Here is a 20792-nt window from a genome sequence, read left to right as displayed (position 1 = left end):
GAATACAGGAGTTAGACATGTAGAAAACTTACATCTTTCTCCCCAATAAAGCTATCATCCAGGAAAGCAAAACCGTTTCACATTAATTCAGTCACTACACAGCACCAGCAATAATTCCTGGGATTCCTTAAACGCCTCTAAGAAAACGTTGACCTGTGAATTCTGACTGTAGTCATGGATACAGCACCGTGTCTGTTTCACTCAATTTCTGGATTTAGGATTAACAGCCCAGTTTTTATACTGAAGGCAAGGTTTCCGACTCTTGTACTCAAACACCAATTAGGGAGTAGTTTTAAAGGGGGAGGGGTGTAAAATTGAACAGTATGTATATTTGAAATATTGATATCTTATTACTTGATTTTTCCTCCCTAATTCATGAGAAGTGCCTCATCTTTGCTTAACCCCACATGTGACAGCATATTCCAAACTATTGTGTATAGAATCATCAATGATGGCAGAGTGCACAGGAAGGCTATTTTTTCAATGACCTAGCCTCAATAGCTTTAAGGGAGAGGCTTCCATATTGTGAAGATGTGCTTCCTGACATCACCCCTTAATGGCAACATCAACAATGTGCACAGGTTTTGAATATAATGGAATATTAAAACATCCCAGTAATGACATTTTCCTTGGAGGAGAAAAGATCTCTGAGTGATAAAGTTTTCTTCAGGCTTGTGAGCCTGTATTATAATTGTGTCAATTTGTACACATATAAACTAACACTGTTATATGATTCCAACTTTTGGGGATGGAGGTTGGGGGTGGGGGAGGTGCAACACTGAAGTGCCTCAACTGTGCTGGCATGTTGCCCATCCTGCCCACCCACCACTGTGCACATGCGCTATGACTCATTGTCCACTCTTTCATCATTATGGAGGGATAACTCGGCCACGCTTCCCATCTGCTCCAGGGCAGAGTGCAGTGGCATGCCAATTTGCTTCAGCACGAAGACTGACCTTCATAACATATCAACTTCAATGACAAAGTTAGTGGAATGGCAGTACACAAGTAACATTTCTGAGTGTCTTTCACAACCAGCCCAGCAATCATTTGTTGACCAAAGTATTACCTGGCTACATAACATAAATAACTATGTGAACCACAAAGTAAATCAAACATTGCGATTAGACTCAGCAACAACATATCACAATCAGCATGGCGGCATGCCATGCTATAATAATGGTAGTTAGTAAGTAGCAGTTACACTTCATTCCAACAGATGCAGTTTTCAGGTTAACATGCCACATGCTACACTATTCAATGGCATGCAGCAGATTAATGCATTTGCAATATAACTATTCTGAAAAGGAATACTGCTGGTTTCATCATGCCTCTATTGTGGACATTGAACGTGCTAGTTGTTAGAGTTTGGGAGGGGGAGGTGGGATGTATGAGAGTTGCTGAGATGAGGATGGGGTTATGAAATACCTCATATCCAAGCCAGTAAGCCCAAATAACAGCAATAGCATGTTTGCGCATAGCCATCTCCTTCAGTCGTCTCAGATCCTCTCGGGCCTGTATTTGTGTTGTCGTTTTTTTCCCCCCGCAGAATAGTTATTACGGGGGAGGAAGGTAGCAGGGGGGAGAAATGGAAGCAGTACAAGAGAAATTAGCAAAAGCCACGAGAAAACAATGGTTTTTTTAAAAATATGAAAATTGAACAATTGAGTGGTAAAGAATTTCCTCCAGAGATGAAAGCAGTAAAAGTTGCTTCAATTTTAATTGATCAGGAAATAAAATGGGTTTTAATACATCAAAGATAAACTAACAGTGAATACCAACACCCTGCAGAAATGAAAACAGTAACTCCTCATACCTGAAAACCTCGCCAATAGGCCGCAATTGTTGTAGCCGACTCCTCACAACGTTTCTGATACTTCAGTTCTCGCAAAAGCTTGCGTGCCTGTAAGAGGGGAGGGAGTGGTTGGGAAAAAGAGAAAAATAAAATAAATGTCTTGTTTTTTGTTAAAAAGCTGCCTCCCTTCCTTCAGATGCTCATTGTTGTTACATGCCCATCATGGCCTCTCGTTGAGCCGTGGGAGTAGGATCATCAACTCTCTGGTCTTCTCCGCAGTTGTGTCTATACTGCTGTGTGTTTGGCTGACAGCAGCTTACCAGCTGGAGTACTCCACTTCTATAGCGAGCTCTGTTCTCAGTGTCAGAGTACATAGACTGAAGGAAACACGTTTAAAAACAGACTCAAACTCAGCCCCTCTGAATAAAAGTCTGGTGCTCTACACACCCAAAAACAAACAAAAGCCATTCTCATTTACCCTCTAGCTTGTACAAAACTAATGTAGATAATGGAAATAGCCATTCACAATGAGCAGGTCTTACACTATGGGGCTACATTTTCTTCTTTAGTACAAAAACAAAATACTGTGGATGCTGGAAATCTGAAATAAAAACAGAAAATGTTGGAAATACTCGGCAGGTCAGGCAGCATCTGTGTAGAGAGAATAACAGTTAATGTTCCAGGTCGATGATCTTTCATCAGAACTGGAAAAAGTTAGAAATGTAATAGATTTTAAGCAAATGAAATAGGGGAGGATGGAAAAGAACAAAAGGGAAGGTCTGTGATTGCTGGAAGACAGGAGCGATTAAATGAGAAAAGAGTTGGTAGTGATCTAAAAGTCTTGTGCAATTGTTTGTTATGACCCCCGTGGAGATCACCAACAAACCAAAAGAATCAAATCCACTGACTGACCACAATTTAGGAAACAATAACCAAACAAACAAGATTTCATTTTTATAAATTTTACCTTTAACACTCAATCAAAACCAATATAAATTAAACATGAACCAGTATTTAAATCACTTATATATAGATTAAAATTACCAGATATAACAAAGATGGGTCTCATGAGTCCTCAGAGTCCTTTCAGCATGTATGGCCCCAAATTACAGTCACACAGCTCTTGGCACAACCCTGAAATTCCTCAGGTAGGTCTCCAGATCCTGTCTACCAAGGTGCAGCAATAATTCCCGACTGACAGCAGTTTTAGTTTAATCCCGAGTTCCACACATACTGTCTTCACCAAAAGAAAAACAGTGTATTTCTCCAGAACCTTCTCAGTTTTCCTCACGACAGGCTTGATGGCATGGATTCCCAGTTCACCGTTAGCCATGGCTTTCAGTGACAACCATGTGCACTTTATTGTAATGTCTGGGTGATCAGTTCATCTAAAGAACAGAAACTGCTCCTAGATCCATTCTTCACTTTCTTCAACCTGCCTATGAAATGAAACCTTTCTGCTGTCTGCGTGGATGGCACTGTCTCACCCTTTTTCAATTTGAGGTCTAGTCCAAATTTTCACATTTTTTGTTCTCTTTCTTTTTCTTCCCTTTCCCTTTCGAATTTTATCTTTATTTCAAATTGTCTTTCTTTTTCTCTTTCTGCTCTTTCTAATCTCATCTTCTCCAAATCAATTTTGGTGAGTTCCATCTGAACACTAGCAGAAACATCTTTTTCTTTCCCAAGCTTCAAGTGATGTGGTGAAAGCTGAGGACAAGAGGAACCTGATCATGGTTCTGAGAAGGAGAGGAAGGGATGAGAACAGAAGTGTGGAAAATGGGACAGACATGGTCATGAGCTCTATCAACTATGGTACGGGTGGGGGAATCATTGGTTGAGGAAAAAGGAAGATATTTCAGAGGCGCCTTTTTTTTCCATTCATTCCTGGGATGTGAGCATCACTGGCTAGGCCAGCATTTATTGCCCATCCATAATTGCCCTTGCCTTCTTGAACTGCTGCAGTCCATCTGGTGTAGGTGCACCCACTGTGCTAGTATGAAGGAAGGTTCAGGTTTTTAACCCAGTGACAGTGAAGGAACTGCGATCTAGTTCCAAGACAGCATGATGTGTGGCTTGGAGGGGAACTTGCAGGCGAACCTGCAGGCGGTAGTGTTCTCGACTTTCTGCTGTCCTTGTCCTTCTAGGTGGTAGACATTGCACATTTAGAAGGTGCTGCTGAAGGAGCCTCAGCAAGTTGCTGTAGTGCATCTAGTAAAAGGTACACACAGCTGCCACTGTGCATCAGTGGTGGAGGGATTGAATATTTAAGCTGATGGACAGGGTGCTGATCAAGCAGCCTGCCTTCTGTTGGATAGTGTCAAGCTTCCAGAGTGTTGTTGGAGCTGCACCCATCCAGGCAAGTGGAGAGTATTACATCACACTCCTGACTTGTGCCTTGTAGATGGTGGAAAGGCACTGGGGAGACAGGAGGTGAGTTACTTGCCGCAGAATTCCCAACCTCTGATCTTCTCTTGTAGCCAAAGTATTTTTGTGGCTGGTCCAGATAGGTTTCTGATCAACAAATGTTGATGGTGGGGGATACAGTGATGGCAATGCCTTTGAACATCAATGGGAGATTGTTAGATTCTCTCTTGTTGGAAATGGTCAATGCCTGGCACTTGGTGTGAATGTTACTAGCCACTTATCAGCCCAAGCCTGAATGTAGTCCAGGTCTTGCTGCATGTGGACAAGGACTATTTCAGTCTTTGAGGAGTTGTGAATGGTACTAAACACAGTGCAATCATCATCGAACATCCTCATTTCTGACCTAGTGATGGAGGGAAGACGAAGCAGCTGAAGATGGTTGTGCCTAGGACACTACCCTGAGGAACTCCTGCAGGGATGTCCTGGAGCGGAGATGATTGGCCTCCAACAACCACAACCATTTACCTTTGTGGTAGTTATGACTCCAGCCAGTGGAAAATTTTCCCCTAATTCCCATTGACTTCAATTTTGCTAGAGTTCCCTGATGCCACACACTGTCAAATTCTGCCTTGATATCAAGGGCAGTCACTCTCACCTCACCACTGGAATTCAGCTCTTTTATCCATGTTTGGACCAAGGCTGTAATATGGTCTGGAGCCAAGTGGCCCTGGTGGAATCCAAACTGAGCATCAGTGAGCAGGTTATTGCTGAGCAAGTGCTGCTTGATATCACTGTCGACGACCCCTTCCATCACTTTGCTGATGATTGGGAGTAGACTGATAGGGCGGTAATTGGCCGGGTTGAATTTGTCCTGCGTTTTGTGGACAGGACAAACCTGGGCAATTTTCCACATTGTCGAGTTGATGCCAGTGTTGTAGATGTACTGGAACAGCCTGGCTAGGGGCGCAGCTAGTTCTGGAGTGCACGTCATCAGGACTAAAGCCAGGTTGTTGTCGGGGCCCAAAGCCTTTGCAGTATCCAGTTCCTTCAGTTGTTTCTTGATGTCACGTAGAATGAGTCGAACTGGCTGAAGACTGGCATCTATGATGGTGGGGACTTCAAGAGGAGGCCAAGATGGATCATCCACTCAGCACTTCTGGCTGAAGATGGTTGCAAATGCTTCAGCTTTGTCTTTTGCGCTGATGTGCTGGGCACATTGAGGATGAGGATGTTTGTGGAGCCTCCTGCTCCTGTTAGTTGTTTACTTGGATGTGACAGGACTGCTAAGCTTCATGTTCCACTGTTTATCATGCATGTAGTCTTGTGTTGTAGCTTCAGCAGTTTGGCACCTCATTTTTAGGTATGCCTGATGCTGCTCCTGGCATGCTCTCCATTGAACCAGGGTTGGTTCCCTGGGTTGATTGTAATGGTACAGTGAGTGATTATGCTGTACCATGAGATTACAGATTGTGGTTGAATAAAATTCAGCTGCTGTTGATGGCTCACAGCGCATCATGGATGCCCAGTTGTGAGCTACTAGATCAGTTTGCAATCTATCCTATCTGGCACAGTGGTAGTGCCATACAACACAATGAAGAGTATCCTCACTGTGAAGATGGGACTTCATCTCCACAAGGATTATGTGGTGGTCACTCCTACCAATATTGTCATGGGCAGATGCATCTATGACAGGTAAATTGGTGAGCGTGAGGTCAAATAGGTTTTTCCCTCTTGTTGATTTTCTCATAACCTGTCCTTCAGTACTCAGCCAGCTCAGTCAGTAGTGGTGCTACCAAGCCACTCTAGGCAATGGGCATTGAAGTCCACCATCCAGAGTACATTCTGTACCCTTGTTACCCTCAGTGCTTCTTTCAAGTGGTGTTCAGCATGGAGGAGTACTAATTCATCAGCTGAATTAGCAAGAGGCTTCCTTGCCCATGTTTGACCTGATGCCATGAGACTTCATGAAGCCTAGAGTCAATGGATCAAAATCCTGGAATTCCCTTCCTAACAGCACTATGGGTGTACCTACACCACAAGGACTGCAGCGGTTCAAGAGGCAGCTCACCACCACCTTCTCAAGGGCAATCAGGGATGGGCAATAAATGCTGGCCTAGCCAGCGATGCCCACATCCCAAGAACAAATTAAAAAAATGTTGAGGACTCCTAGAGCCACTCTCTCCCAACTGTAAACCACTGTGGCGCCAGGTGGGGCAGGACATACCTGGAGATGGTGAGAGAGGAGCCTGGGACATTGTCTGTTGGGTATGATTTGTTGAGGATGTCTATGTCATGCTGTTGCTTGACTAGTCTGTGTGACAGCTGTCCCAATTTTGGCACAAGTGCCCAGATTTTAGTGGAGGAGGACTTTGCAGGATAGACTGGGCAGCATTCTATGCCACATGGTTCATCTGATTTCATTCTTTTTCGACTTTTCTGTAGCAGTTTGATGCAACTGAATGGCTTGCTAGGCCATTTCAGAGGGCAGTTAAGAGTCAACCACATTGCTTTGAGTCTGGAGTCACACGTCGGCCAGACCAGGTAAAGAAGGTAGATTTCCTTCCTTAAAGGACATTAGTGAACAAGAGGGGTTTTTACAACAATCTGGTATTTTCAAGGTCACCATTACTGAGATTAGCTTTTTATTCCAGATTTATTAATAAATGGAATTTTTAAATTCCACCTGCTGCCTGAAAGGGACGTGAACCCCTGTCTCTGGAGCATTAGTCTGGGCCTCTGGATTACTAGTCTGGTAACAGTATCACTATGCTATCATTCCCATCATCAGAACATATGTGACAGAGATGAGGAAACTGGGATAATGGAATCAAGTCCTTACAGGAAGCAGGGTGTCAGCAAGTGTAGTTGAAGTAGCTGTGGACGTCAGTGGGCTTATAGTGAATATTTGTTAATAATCCAACACCAGAAATGGAAACTGAGAAGTCGAGGAAGAGAAGAAACAAGTCGGAAATAGACCATATGAAAATGAAAGATGGGTGGAAACTGAAAGCAAAACTCATGAAATTTTCCAGTTCAGGGCAAGAGCAGAGAATGGCACCGATGCACTCATCAAAGTACTGGAAAAAGAGGTGAGAGAGGGGGCCATGAGTAGCAGCTAGAATAAGGAATGTTGCACATATCCTACAAAAAGGCAGGCATAGCAGGGGGGAGGAATCCTAGCCAAAGAAATGGGTGCAGAGCGAAGGAAACGGAAGAAGAGCTCAGCGTTATGCTGAGTTTGAAATTCACTGAGGGGTGCGTACTGGGATGAAGCTCTCACCCCTTCCCCTCCTTCCCGGAACCATGATAGGGTCCCCCTTGTCCTCACCTTCCACCCAACCAGCCGCAGTATTCAACAGATCATCCTCTGTTATTTCTGCACCTCCAACATGATGCTACCACCAAATGCACCTTCCCCTCCCGTTTCAGCATTCCAAAGGGACCCTTCCTCTACAACACCCTGGTCCACTCCTCAATCACACCCAACACCCTCTCCCCTTACCCTTCCCATGGCACCTTAACATTCAAGCACAGAAGATGCCATACCTGCCCTTTTACCTCCTCTCTGAAGCGCTTGTCAAGAGGAAGAAGGCGGCTTATGTTAGGATGAGACGTGAAGGCTCAGTTAGGGCGCTTGAGAGTTACAAGCTAGCCAGGAAGGATCTAAAGGGAGGGCTAAGAAGAGCAAGGAGAGGACACGAGAAGTCATTGGCGGATAGGATCAAAGAAAACCCTAAGGCTTTCTATAGGTATATCAGGAATAAAAGAATGACTAGAGTTAGAATAGGGCCAATCAAGGATAGTAGTGGGAAGTTGTGTGTGGAATCAGAGGAGATAGGGGAAGCGTTAAATGAATATTTTTCGTCAGTATTTACAGTAGAGAAAGAAAATGTTGTCGAGGAGATTACTGAGATACAGCCTACTAGGCTAGATAGGATTGAGATTCACAAGGAGGAGGTGTTAGCAATTTTGGAAAGTGTGAAAATAGATAAGTCCCCTGGGCCAGATGGGATTTACCCTAGGATTCTCTGGGAAGCCAGGGAGGAGATTGCAGAGCCATTGTTGTTGATCTTTATGTCGTCATCGTCGACAGGAGTAGTGCCGGAAGACTGGAGGATAGCAAATGTTGTCCCCTTGTTCAAGAAGGGGAGTAGAGACAGCCCTGGTAATTATAGACCTGTGAGCCTTACTTCGGTTGTGGGTAATATGTTGGAAAAGGTTATAAGAGATAGGATTTATAATCATCTTGAAAAGAATAAGTTCATTTGCGATAGTCAGCATGGTTTTGTGAAAGGTAGGTCGTGCCTCACAAACCTCATTGAGTTTTTCGAGAAGGTGACCAAACAGGTGGATGATGGTAAAGCAGTGGATGTGGTGTATATGGATTTCAGTAAGGCGTTTGATAAGGTTCCCCATGGTAGGCTATTGCAGAAAATACGGAAGTATGGGGTTGAAGGTGATTTAGAGCTTTGGATCAGAAATTGGCTAGCTGAAAGAAGATAGAGGGTGGTGGTTGATGGCAAATGTTCATCCTGGAGTTTAGTTACTAGTGGTGTACCGCAAGGTTCTGTTTTGGGGCCACAGCTGTTTGTCATTTTTATAAATGACCTGGATGAGGGTGTAGAAGGGTGGGTTAGTAAATTTGCGGATGACACGAAGGTCGTGGAGTTGTGGATAGTGTCGAAGGGTGTTGTAGGGTACAGAGGGACATAGATAGGCTGCAGAGCTGGGCTGAGAGATGGCAAATGGAGTTTAATGCGGAGAAGTGTGAGGTGATTCACTTTGGAAGGAGTAACAGCAATGCAGAGTACTGGGCTAATGGGAAGATTCTTGGTAGTGTAGATGAGCAGAGAGATCTTGGTGTCCAGGTACATAAATCCCTGAAAGTTGCTACCCAGGTTAATAGGGCTGTTAAGAAGGCATATGGTGTGTTAGCTTTTATTAGTAGGGGGATCGAGTTTCGGAGCCACGAGGTCATGATGCAGCTGTACAAAACTCTGGTGAGGCCGCACCTTGAGTATTGCGTGCAGTTCTGGTCACCGCATTATAGGAAGGATGTGGAAGCTTTGGAAAGGGTGCAGACGAGATTTACTAGGATGTTGCCTGGTATGGAGGGAAGGTCTTACGAGGAAAGGCTGAGGGACTTGAGGTTGTTTTCGTTAGAGAGAAGGAGGAGGAGAGGTGACTTAATAGAGACATACAAGATAATCAGAGGGTTAGATAGGGTGGATAGTGAGAGTCTTTTTCCTCGGATGATGATGGCAAACACGAGGGGACATAGCTTTAAGTTGAGGGGTGAAAGATATAGGACAGATGTCAGAGGTAGTTTCTTTACGCAGAGAGTAGTAGGGGCGTGGAACGCCCTGCCTACAGCAGTAGTAGACTCGCCAACTTTAAGGGCATTTAAGTGGTCATTGGATAGACATATGGATGAAAATGGAATAGTGTAGGTCAGATGGTTTCACAGGTCGGCGCAACATCGAGGGCCGAAGGGCCTGTACTGCGCTGTAATGTTCTAATTCTAATTCTAATTCTCTCCTCACCCTGCAAGGCCCAAAACATTCCTTCCAGGTAAAATAGCAATTTACGTGTTGTCATGCAGACCCCCACCTGCCAAGAATGAGGCATATTAATTTTGTCATATGAAAATTGATTTTAAACGGTTGCTGGAGTGAAGAAATGACTTGTTTGAAGTTCACCAGACACCGGGCTGGAAGTATATTTGCTTACTAAGAGACACTGCTTATGCGGACAAAGGACTATTCCCTGCTCCAATTAACCCAAATGGATTTTGATCATCAGACGTTGAAGGTGTAAGGAAGTGCATTCCAGGCCCTGCTAAGATGATACACTCCACAGAGCCAGGAATGGTTAAACCAACTTGTCACATGACTAACTTGCTGGTCCAGGTTTACTGAACTAGCCACAGAATAGCTTGAATTCAGAAGGCAGTGTGCAACTGAAGCTGGAACAAGCAAGTCTCTCACCTGGCTGTCTCTCTCTCTCTCTCTCTCGCTTTCTCCCCAAGCCACTCGACCCACAGAAGACACATAAACCTCAAGAGAGAGGAGACTCCTACATCGGAACAATTTGAAGCGTGAACTGGGCCCCAATGAATTGCAAGACTTACCGGCAAACAAAGACTCCACATTAAACTTAAAGGACTAACTATCAGGTATTGCCTCAGGCTTTTCCCCTTTATTCCTTCTACTTTCTGTCTCTATCTGTGTGTGTGTTTATCGCGTATGCATGCTAGCGTGGTTATGGTGCATATTCGTAGTCGTTAGCCGGATTAGAGTTTAATATTAATAAACTTCTACCTTTCTTCTTTAAATCTAAGGAAACCTGTTTGATTTCTTTGCCTTACAATTGGAGCAGTGAACAAGGATTCACTAAAGGGGAGCTAAAAACATGGTGTTTTTCAAATTAAACCGTGTTACAGTTGAACCAAACAAAGACTGAGTGGGAATCCCCTAGACCCTTTCTCACCTGGTCATAGCAGTGTACTTTTCTCATGCATACTACGCCATGCCACCTGCTCTACATTGGGGAGACCAAACACAGACTGGGTGACCACTTTGCGGAACACCTCCATTCAGTCCACAAGCATGACCATGAGCTTCTGGTCACCTGTCATTTTAATCCTCCACCTTGCACTCACGCTGACCTTTCTGTCTTCAGCCTCCTGCAGTGTTCCAGTGAAGCTCAATGTAAGCTCACGGAACAGTATCCCATTTTCAATTAGGCACTCTACAGCCTTCCAGCCTCAACACTGAATTCAACAATTTCAGACTGTAATCAATGCCCCCATTTTGTTTCTTTTCCTTTGCAAGTTTCGATTTTAGTCTCGTTTTTCCCTTTATTTTGCTTTTGGATGGCAACTGTCCATCATTCTACCATTCACACCTCCTCTGGATACATCTTGCATTTCTTCACTTGTCCCACTATCACTCTCTTTGGCCCTGCACCACCAACACTTTTGTCATTTAATCTCTCCTGTCTTCCACCCAATCACAGATCTTCCCTTTTGTTCTTCTTCCGCCCTCCCCACTTTCACTTGCTTAAAACCTAGTACATTTCTAACTTTTCCCAGTTCTGTTGAAAGGTTATCAACCTGAAATGTTAACTCTGTTTCTCTCTCCACAGATGCTGAACATTTCCCACATTTTCTGTTTTTATTTCTTCTTTAGTATCTCTGGTGCAGATGTTTTTGTATCAGGACTGCACATTAGGAATTCAGATAGCTTCACCCCCCCCCCCCCCCCATTCCAAACGAAGCTCTGCGTCACTAACAATAAAGATGAAAAGTCACCCCAATGTTGGTTTGATATCATATATATAAATCAACAATCACCATTATAAATAACACAGTGATAAGTATGCTTCTATACATTTACCTCCTCATATAATTTGACGGCCACACAGACTGAAGAAAATATCTGAACATTACAACATTATATCTTGTACCAGCAACATGAGTAGTTCATGTCACAATATATGACGCATATACAAAATTCTGAGCACATTGAGGAAAGAGGAGAATCCACCAGAACATTAAAGCAGTGGATAAATTGGTAACTGATGTCAATTTCTAGTGAACACTCACCCACCAAAAAGCTTTACTCGTGCTGAGTTCCTTGCAGCTTTAAAGCCAGCTACTAGAACATATGCAAAATTAGTACTGAATGATTAATTCTACAAATCTGTGCATCAGCTAGCCTTGCTGAAATAAAAGTGTGCTCTGGTGATAATCACTGCATGAACCAGTGTCCCCTCATATCACCAGATAATTTATTACAGTGCCTTTTATAGAACCATACACCACAGAAGGCCATTTGGTCCACCATGCCTCTGCCAGTTCTTTGAAAGAACTATCAAATTAGTCCCACTCCCCTCCTCCTTCCTCATAGCTCTGCAAAATCTTTTCTTTCCAGGTATACATCCAATTCCCTTTTGAAAGTTACTATTGAATCTGCTTCCACCAGCCTTTCCAGCAGTACATTCCAATCATAACTCACTGTGGATTTTTTTCCTTCCTCTCCTCCAGTTCTTTTACCAATTATCTTAAATCTGTGTCCTCTGGTGACAGACCCTCCTGTTAATGAAATCAGTTACGCCACTCTACTCTCTCAAAAACCCCTCATAATTTTGAGCACAAACAACATGCTGAGGCCAATGCCAAGCAAAGGAATTTTTATGGTTACACTTAAACTACAGTAGTCAAAAGATATTTGCTCTTCAAAAAAAAACTACTTTACATTGCTAGTAGGTAAATGTAAATATAAATTAGATAATGAGATTGATAGAAACCTGTCTAAATGAATCTAACTTTTGAAAGATTTTTTCTTTTCAACTGACTCCATATTTGTTGAAAACTTATTATAAGGAAGTAAATCAGATCAAAGAAGCCAAATAGATCTTTTTTTTTCCATAAATTCAGTCATTTTAAAAAATTTTAAATATATGACTTTTATTGGAAAAATTTAACCAAAATTGCAAATGTGAAGGAAAATTACTTTTTCTTCTCTACAGGATAACTCACCTTCCATCCTCTGATATATGACTGGATAAGTAAGGTCACTCTCTTGAGGTGTAGATATTTCTTTCGTTGCTGGGTTGAAGAAATCAAGGAAGAGGATATTTGTTAGTTTCTTGAAGCAAAGTAATACCAGGGACAGGTTAATCCAAATCCCCAACCTTGATTGGCAACGGGTAGATAATAATCTAATATTGCTTGATATCGCTCCAGTAAGAGTTGGTAAATCACTGCCTGATCAGGAACTAAACCATACAAACCAGAATGATCCTGGCTTTGATTCACAATCTGTCCTGTGTTAGCTGATCTCAGCCAAGGTGTAGTATAGGAACTACAACTGGACTCAGTGCCAATGGACTGAAGATAGAGGGAAAAAACAAAAGGCCAGTCAAGGTCCAATGTAAAGGCAGTGATCATTGCTGGAAACAGTCTCTGCATAGATCTCAGATAAAGACTGGATTTGGCTCTGCTGCAAAAACCTCACAATGCTCAATGTCTACGCTCATGACATGAAGGGTTGGGTGAGAAGGGTAAGTAGCCCCTATGAAACTTACCTCAGCACGAGTCAGTACCATTAGGGGAAAAGGAGAGGGGCAAAATAAAACCAGTCCTGGAAATGTAATGAGTTCGAATGGTGGAGGGCAGGGGTGGGTGGGCAGTGTGGGGGGGAAGGGAGTGGTGGAACTCTCAAGAGTTCAAACTTATTTGTTCAACTTGATCACAATAGAAGTGATTGGTATGAACAGGTGATGATGAATGTTATTTTATCACGTGATGATAATTTACAAACACTTGATACCTCCCCAAGGCTCAAAACTCAAACAATGAAACATCAGTGGCTGCATTGCAATTTCATGTTTTTCTCCAACTGCACTGTCAGTCAGACAGGGTAACAATCGCCAAATAGGCAACTTTCATAATATTATAATTTGACCATTACAGAGTAACATTAGTCACTTGATCCATGGGGTGTTAATAACATTTAGCAGTATAGGAACTATGCACTGTGAACCTTAAAATTCCTCCATTAGTGCTATTTGCAACATACAATCAAAACAATGGAAAGTAGGAAATGTTTATTAATATCCAGTAGTACCATGGAATTTTGGATAGTATGCATGCGTCACCGAAAATTCAAAAGCACACATAAAATATTTGCTGACCTGGAACACAAAGTTTATTGTTTTTTTGCAGGAACTTTTTTTCTACAAGTGAGGGTGGTGGTGATGGTAGGGGTGAAATAGGACAGGAGTGAAATATCTTGAACCACAGGAGCACTTCAATAAGATAGGGAGAGAGATGTATTTAAAGCTCAAATCACTAACCTTGTAATCTGCCTGTCAGGTAACCGAGTACAATATATATTTTTTTACTATCATGCTAGGCTACAATTAAATCAATATCTCACTCTACATCTCTTTATCAAGACTCTTAGATTCACAACACTCAGTGATAAATGTAATTCATTACTGCAATAACAATAGAAAACACAAGACACAGGTCAGTCGCCGTCCTATGGAGAAAGACAGGTTAACAATGGCCAGCCTTAGATTCTCACAGAATTCTAATGTAAAACCCAGCAGCTAGTAGACCGCTGAAAGGATTGTAGTCCTGGTACAATGGTATCTGGTCTGTTATAGATCCACTATTCCACAGGGAAACAGCACCCCTTAACTTTTAATGTACTGGTAATATACATGGCAAGGTATTTGCTGGATAGTGAACCACATGGCACTGAGGGCTTCCAAAACACAAACATGCACGCTTCTGCTGCTATGACCTTTAGTTTATATCAGTCTAATAACCTCCCATGCATATTCTTGTCATGGGCATGTTACATCAGAATGTGCAGAGACAGGCTCAGTCTTGCTAGAGACCATGGGGGAAATGGCTTCCTCTTTGTGGTAGGTGTTGTAACTTATGTTTTATAAATTGGTTTATGATTGCACTACAGATAGATCACAGGGGAAATCTTCAACCCCTCCCATGAGGGATGCCAGTGAAGTCCCACAGAATCAATTAGTGTATGGAACTCAAAAGAAACTGGAGTTGCAAATTTGACTCATTACAATATCGGCTTATTAGTTCGATGAAGGATCAGTTACATTCTTTGTCACAGTCACAATAAATTAAAATCATGTGATCAAAATAGGGAACGGGATCCTCAAATAGTCCTGAATGATAAATTAATTCATAACAAAATATTATTTTTCTAAAAACTGGAAAAGTGTTTAGGAAGCCTTTTGTTCCTGTTAGCAATATACTGTGACACAATGGCTCAGATTCTGCTGGGAAAATAATGCCTAGTTTAATGCACGGACTGTTTTTAGTCTGTAAATAATCCAGCAAACTGTGGCGAGGAAATGATACATTATGAGTTGGGAATTGCTGGATGATTTGCACTGCTCCATTGTTAGCCTCACAGAAAGGGGACCATGTCATCAATTTCCTTGTACGTTTAAAGAAATGGCTGGATTTACACTGTTAAAACAAATTATACCAGTAGCAGAAAATTAGGACTGGTATTTAACAACATAAGAAACCTTTTAAAAGCAGGTTTTATGTTCTTGCAATGCCATGCAACCCGTCCAGCCCAGAAAAAGAACAACTGAAACTGTGGAGTTTTATTCTTGCCGGTAGTGAATCATTTCTAGATGTATTATAAATATAAAACATTTTTTTTTTTTACTTTCCCTTTCTGTCTCTTAACTCTCTCTCTTAATCCAATCTTTCTTTTGTTCTCTTCATTCCTCTTTCTGCACCTAATTTGACTCGAATTCACCCCAATTCCTTCCCTGTAGTTCCCATTTCTTTCCGAATCCTTAAATCTCATCGGTTAAGGGGATAGGCTGTTTCTTCCATTGTTGACCAAGATCTTGCATGCCTGTTCAACCTTGCCGCACTGTTAGCAGCTCACACTTCCAGCAACTCACTGGGCAAAAATATTCTCAGCTGAATGACAAGGGAAACAATCTAACAAATAGGCTAAAGATGGAAACGGCATTGAAACGCATGGTTACATTGTGAAAAACCAAACTTTGATCATGCTTTCATGCACAAATAACAAAGTCCTATTTGCTGTTCCCTCTCCCAGGTGATCAAAACAATGAGCAGGGAGCTTCTCTATATCTCTGTAAACTCCTCCAGACTTTACAACTCCACTGAGATATCTGCTTTCCTCCAATTCTGGCTTTTTGTGCATCTCTGATTTTAATCACTCCACCATTGCTGGCCCTGCTTTCAGTGCCCAGACCTTAAGCTCTAGAATTCCCTCCCTAAACATCTCTGCCTCCTCTTTTAAAATCTACCTCTTTGACCAGGCTTTTGTCATCTGTCCTAATAACTCCTATATGGCTCAGTATCAAATTTTGTTTGGTAGTGCTCTTGAGAGGTGCCTTGGGATATTTTGCTATGCTAAAGGCACTATATAAATGCAAGTTATTGTTGCTGCTGCTGCTGCTGCTCTTCCTGCTCCACCGTTGTTTCTTTGCTTGAAGAGTGGTGGAAAGCCCCGTTTCAGTACTAGGTGGACCCAGTTACATAGTGATAGAGAGGCAGGAACAGCACCAAGGAAACTCCGGCATTTCTTTTTAAAGTGATGCTGCACAACAGGCTCTTATGAAAACCACTTACAAAATGTCTCTTAGTCCAAGCCGAAATGGTGATCTGGCTCTTCTTCATCAACAGGAAGTGCGTGCGGCATTTCCAGCCACGATAGATCTTCTGAATAAGCGTGGCCAGATCTTCCAGGCGACGCTTTCTCAGATCTTCCAGCTCAAACAGCTGCAGAAACAAATGCAGTAATGCAATAGTTAGGGTCACGGTAAAGGTCAGGGCGAATTTAACTTCCTAACCCTTCGAGATCACATCAAAGAAGTCCTAACTGCATTAACAATTGCATTCAGCTCAAATTAGGATGCTCCGAATGAAGAAGTAAGAAGATTTTTTTTTTTAAATAGAGGGTTGTTAGGATATGAAATGTCCTACCACAAGTAGTATCCAAAGAAATTTTAAAGGAGAAGTGGATAAATATTTTGAAAGAAAAAATTTAAAGAGTGCAAGGAGAGGAACTAAGTAGCTAACTCTGTCAGACAGCCAAAGGTGCAATAGGCCAGGCAGCCTACTTCTGTGCTGTTAAAATTCTACAATTCAATGGACTCGCTGCTTTAGTGGTCCTGTTTAAATGCTGCATTATCAATTTGATACATGATCATGATTTAGATCAGTTATTCATGCTTGAGTACATCTCGTTCACACAGCCAATAGCGGCACTCTGTTGCTACCTGCAGGAATACTTCTTAAACCATGAAATAAACACAATCAAACAACATGTTATCAAATTAATTACTGCATAGGATTGTGTCCATCCTCTATTTAATTTAAAATGTTGGATTAATATTCTTAACAGTTGCTGAACATTAAATTCACTGAAACTTGAGAATACTGCGAAGGTTACAGCAGGAGATTACCTACCGTTCTGGGGTTTCGAATAAATATCTTTGATCTACCATATGAAAACTCTTCAGGGGGGATCTGAAGTTCTGTCAGCAGCACTTTGACGCCGTCCCTTAAATTAAATGAATATAGCAAGAAGTTTTAGTCGATGCCAACATTAAAATGAAGTTTCTCCCTTGGAGTATTGAATTTCATTTGCAATAAGTGCACTATACTTCGTGTTATTCAAGTAAAATATCAATTCTGAACACACCGCAATCATTTAGTTAACTATCAGCAGTAAAGTTTTCACTTCAGAGACCTTTGTTTTGCCAGTGAAGTAAACATTTTGTTTGTGTTAATATTTAAAGAAACTCTTAATCCATCATGGCTCACTGGGCTTATCCAGCAAGTTACTGAGCCATACAGAATAGGAAGATCCCAGGTTTGCTCCCTGGTCTATGCCAGTTTATCTTAACAGGTATGGTGATAGGGGTGGGACATTGGGTTTGAAATCACTATCCAGCTCCCCTTGAAGGAAGCCTTGCATGTATGGATGTCAGACAACAGCATGCTGGACTCCACTGTTATTTGCCTGCAGTATTGAATAACTGTCGATATTAATTGCCAAGGCTCATACACTTATAATGTCAACTTGGGGGTGATGTACTGGAGAATGACTAGTGGTTTCAGGAGAGGGGAGGAGCAGAAGAAAAATAACTGACAGACAAAACTGATAAGAAAGATTAAATCCTCTCCCATACAGTATATTATTGGATGCTTTGCTCAGAAGAATGTGAGGGAGTTCAATATGGATATATTTACAAGCTATAGTCATGAAGGGAGCTCACTTTGTTCAGTCCCCTGGTCCATTACATCCTGTGCAAACATTTTAGAGAAATCAAAGCCCACACATCACCTGTACTGTTTCATTTGTTGCCTCAAACACATTCACTGTTAATGGGCTACTTCTCTCCTCAGGAATTCCACTGACAAATTATGAACAGTGTGTGCTTTCTGAAATATCTTCATTCACTTCAATAATGGCCGGCACAGTGAGCCAGACTGGTGTCATTTAATCCCAAAAGAAAAATACGATGAGGTTGGGTCCTATGCCCAACAGCTACTAGGAGGCTTTTTAGGTCTAATCAGTTTGGAAGCCACGAAAGACCAAAAAATCGGTACATACAAATCACCATTTCACAGGTGCTGCATTGCTGTCAAGGTTTCACTTTTCTACTGATTATTCCAAACTAAAAGAAAAGTGAAAAAGTGATAGGCAAAAGCATCCCACAAGAGTTCTGCCTGGTGTCCTGGCCACTATTTCTTCCTCAACCAACAACACAAAGGCACATTAACTGAGTAACACATTGCTGTTTGTGGATGTTTGCTGTGTGCAGATTGGCTGCCATGTTTTCTACATTACAACAGTGACTACACTTCACAAAATACTTTATTGGCTGAAAATTGCCTTGGAACTTCCTTAAGTCATGAAAGGTGCTACATAAATGCAAGTCTTTCTTATTTCCTTCTATTTGTAACTGCAACTTATATCTTATGAAGAGTGGTCATTGAACTTGGGACCTTCTGATCTGTGAGATCAAGTGTTCCACAAAGCTTTGCCTTCATTTGCTTTCTCTCTTTACTTCCCAGCAAAATCCACTGGATAGCTAACTGGATCAAGAACCCTAGCCAATGTTCGCCCTTCCCAATCCAGGAGATATCAGGCCAACTGTAATGCACCTACTCCCCCCCCACCCCCCCGACTCCAATCTGTTAACAGAAAATCAAACCCTTGGCCTTTCTCTATGACACAGCTACCCACGAGCTAACATCACCGAGTCACTGGGGAGTATGGAGCACCTTCATTTTTAATTATTAAGCTTTCAGCTGTGTATGTATAAATAACATATAAAAATATTTTCTCCACTGTTTCTAGACTGTCATTAATATAATAAAACCAAATAGGATTGCCGTACCTTGCTCCTTGCCTCCAGTGGGGCCATGTCTGTGAACAAAGCATCTTGTACCTCTCCAGGCAAGACTCGTAAGGCTGCTTGAAAGCATATCCTGCTCGCCGCACACGCACATTCTCCATCAGCCCCAGGTACCTGACCTGGTGACGTACTAAAGCCTCCGTAAAAACATGAGGAGCTTTTTGGTCATTTGGTTTGATGCACCTGTAATGTAGCCAGCACACAACCAATTAGCAATTCCGGTCAAGTAATATTAAACTGCCCCTCAAATAAATATATCCTACTTTAGGGAATGTGATAATCAGATAACATTTTTTGAGACTCTGCCTCCTCACTTGACAACAGCAAGGAACAATGAATTAGGTGTAAAGGTCAGCACACCTGATTCATGGCAGTTCTAATTTTCTGCGAAAGCAGGTGGAGTCTCAAAAGTGTATCTTAATATTCTTTTATCTTCCTAATATAGGCAATACCATTGAAATTTTAAAAAAATATTCAATGTATATTCCTGGACTACTTAGTTAAGGATGCTCCCCCATGGTAGAAGTGAGGTCAACAGAGAGAAAAAGTAGAGCAGCTTAACTTATCCCTGGGAACACAAACACAGGATAAGTCAATGAGACAAAATGCCATGGACTTAAAATGAAGCACAATGGTTAGAAATTAGAAATAAAAACAGAAACTGAACAGATCAGGCAATGGCTGGGAAGAAAGAGTAGGTTAAACTTTCAGATGTAACCATTTGTCAGAACTGTACACCCAAAACACTTAACAATCTTTCTTTTCCAGAAGCTGGTTGACCTGTTCCAACATTTTGAGGAAAAATGTCATCCGACCAACTTTTGCAACTGCATATTTTTTCTTTAGAATTTTTACAGTAAAGATCTCACTACCAGGCCTGAGGTTCCTGAGACATTCAAGTTGCTCTTTGTAAGGGACATTCCCCACACCGTGTGCCTCAATATAAAATAGGAAATGTTTGGTTCCTGAGTGCCACATTAGACTTACTATTTCTGAACGTTCACATAGTGGTTAATTTTTCTTCTAAGCATACATGGGTTGTTGCACATAATTTGAAATAAAAACTATCCCCACCTGATATAGTTGGGATTTTTGGTTTGTAGATTTTTCATCAAAGTTGCAACAGAAGCTTTGAACTGTGACCCAGCCGTTGGTGGCCTCTTCAAGGACATCTTAGCTGGGTTTCCTTCTGGGAAGAGGGCTTTGACGAGTATGTGGTTGGTTTTCCACATGGCCTGGGACAGGTCGCGATACAGCAGGTCATTGTTTTTATCTACAAATCCTTCCACGTGGTACATCACCTTAAAGATGAAACAGAAATATTGATGGTGTGATGACCTATGGCAGGATAGCCATCAAAACAAGTTAACAGTAGCTCCCTAGGGAGAAGTTATATGTTCGCAACTCAGTAAAGTACTGGAAATATAAGGATAGACTTTACAAATTCGTGCAGAGATTTGCACATTGGGAAATTACATTGGGGATTTGGGCAAAGGTTAGCAAGCAAGACAGAATTTTCCCTGCCCAGTAAATTGCGAATATCTGAACTGATCATCCTGGTAATTATGACCAGATTTGTAAGTTAAATAAAGTATATTCCACTCAGTCATGGCAATCACCGGTCTCTTAACGGGACCTATTTGCTTAATTTGGTTTAAGGGGTGTA

General features: G+C 41.9%; 1 protein-coding gene across 6 annotated transcripts in view; it reads right to left on the bottom strand.

Annotated features, from left to right (window-relative positions):
* Positions 1-20792, bottom strand: part of myo1b (myosin IB) — a 306869-nt gene that overhangs the window by 40792 nt on the left and 245285 nt on the right. For 5 of the 6 annotated variants that reach the window (XM_068035658.1, XM_068035654.1, XM_068035657.1 and 2 more), the window contains 6 exons: positions 20201-20427; positions 19109-19309; positions 17169-17262; positions 16329-16478; positions 12702-12770; positions 1817-1903 (listed from right to left, as the gene is read on the bottom strand). In XM_068035658.1, the coding sequence (XP_067891759.1) occupies positions 1817-1903; positions 12702-12770; positions 16329-16478; positions 17169-17262; positions 19109-19309; positions 20201-20427 (828 nt within the window). Of the gene's footprint in view, positions 1-1428; positions 1516-1816; positions 1904-12701; positions 12771-16328; positions 16479-17168; positions 17263-19108; positions 19310-20200; positions 20428-20792 lie in introns of all 6 variants that reach the window. The other variant, XM_068035660.1, reaches the window with a different exon arrangement.

The sequence above is a fragment of the Heterodontus francisci genome, chromosome 7 (genome assembly GCF_036365525.1).
Source record: "Heterodontus francisci isolate sHetFra1 chromosome 7, sHetFra1.hap1, whole genome shotgun sequence".
Lineage (NCBI taxonomy): Eukaryota > Metazoa > Chordata > Chondrichthyes > Heterodontiformes > Heterodontidae > Heterodontus > Heterodontus francisci.
The sequence above is the reverse complement of the archived record's forward strand: the minus strand, read 5'-3'. Positions and strand labels throughout refer to the sequence as shown.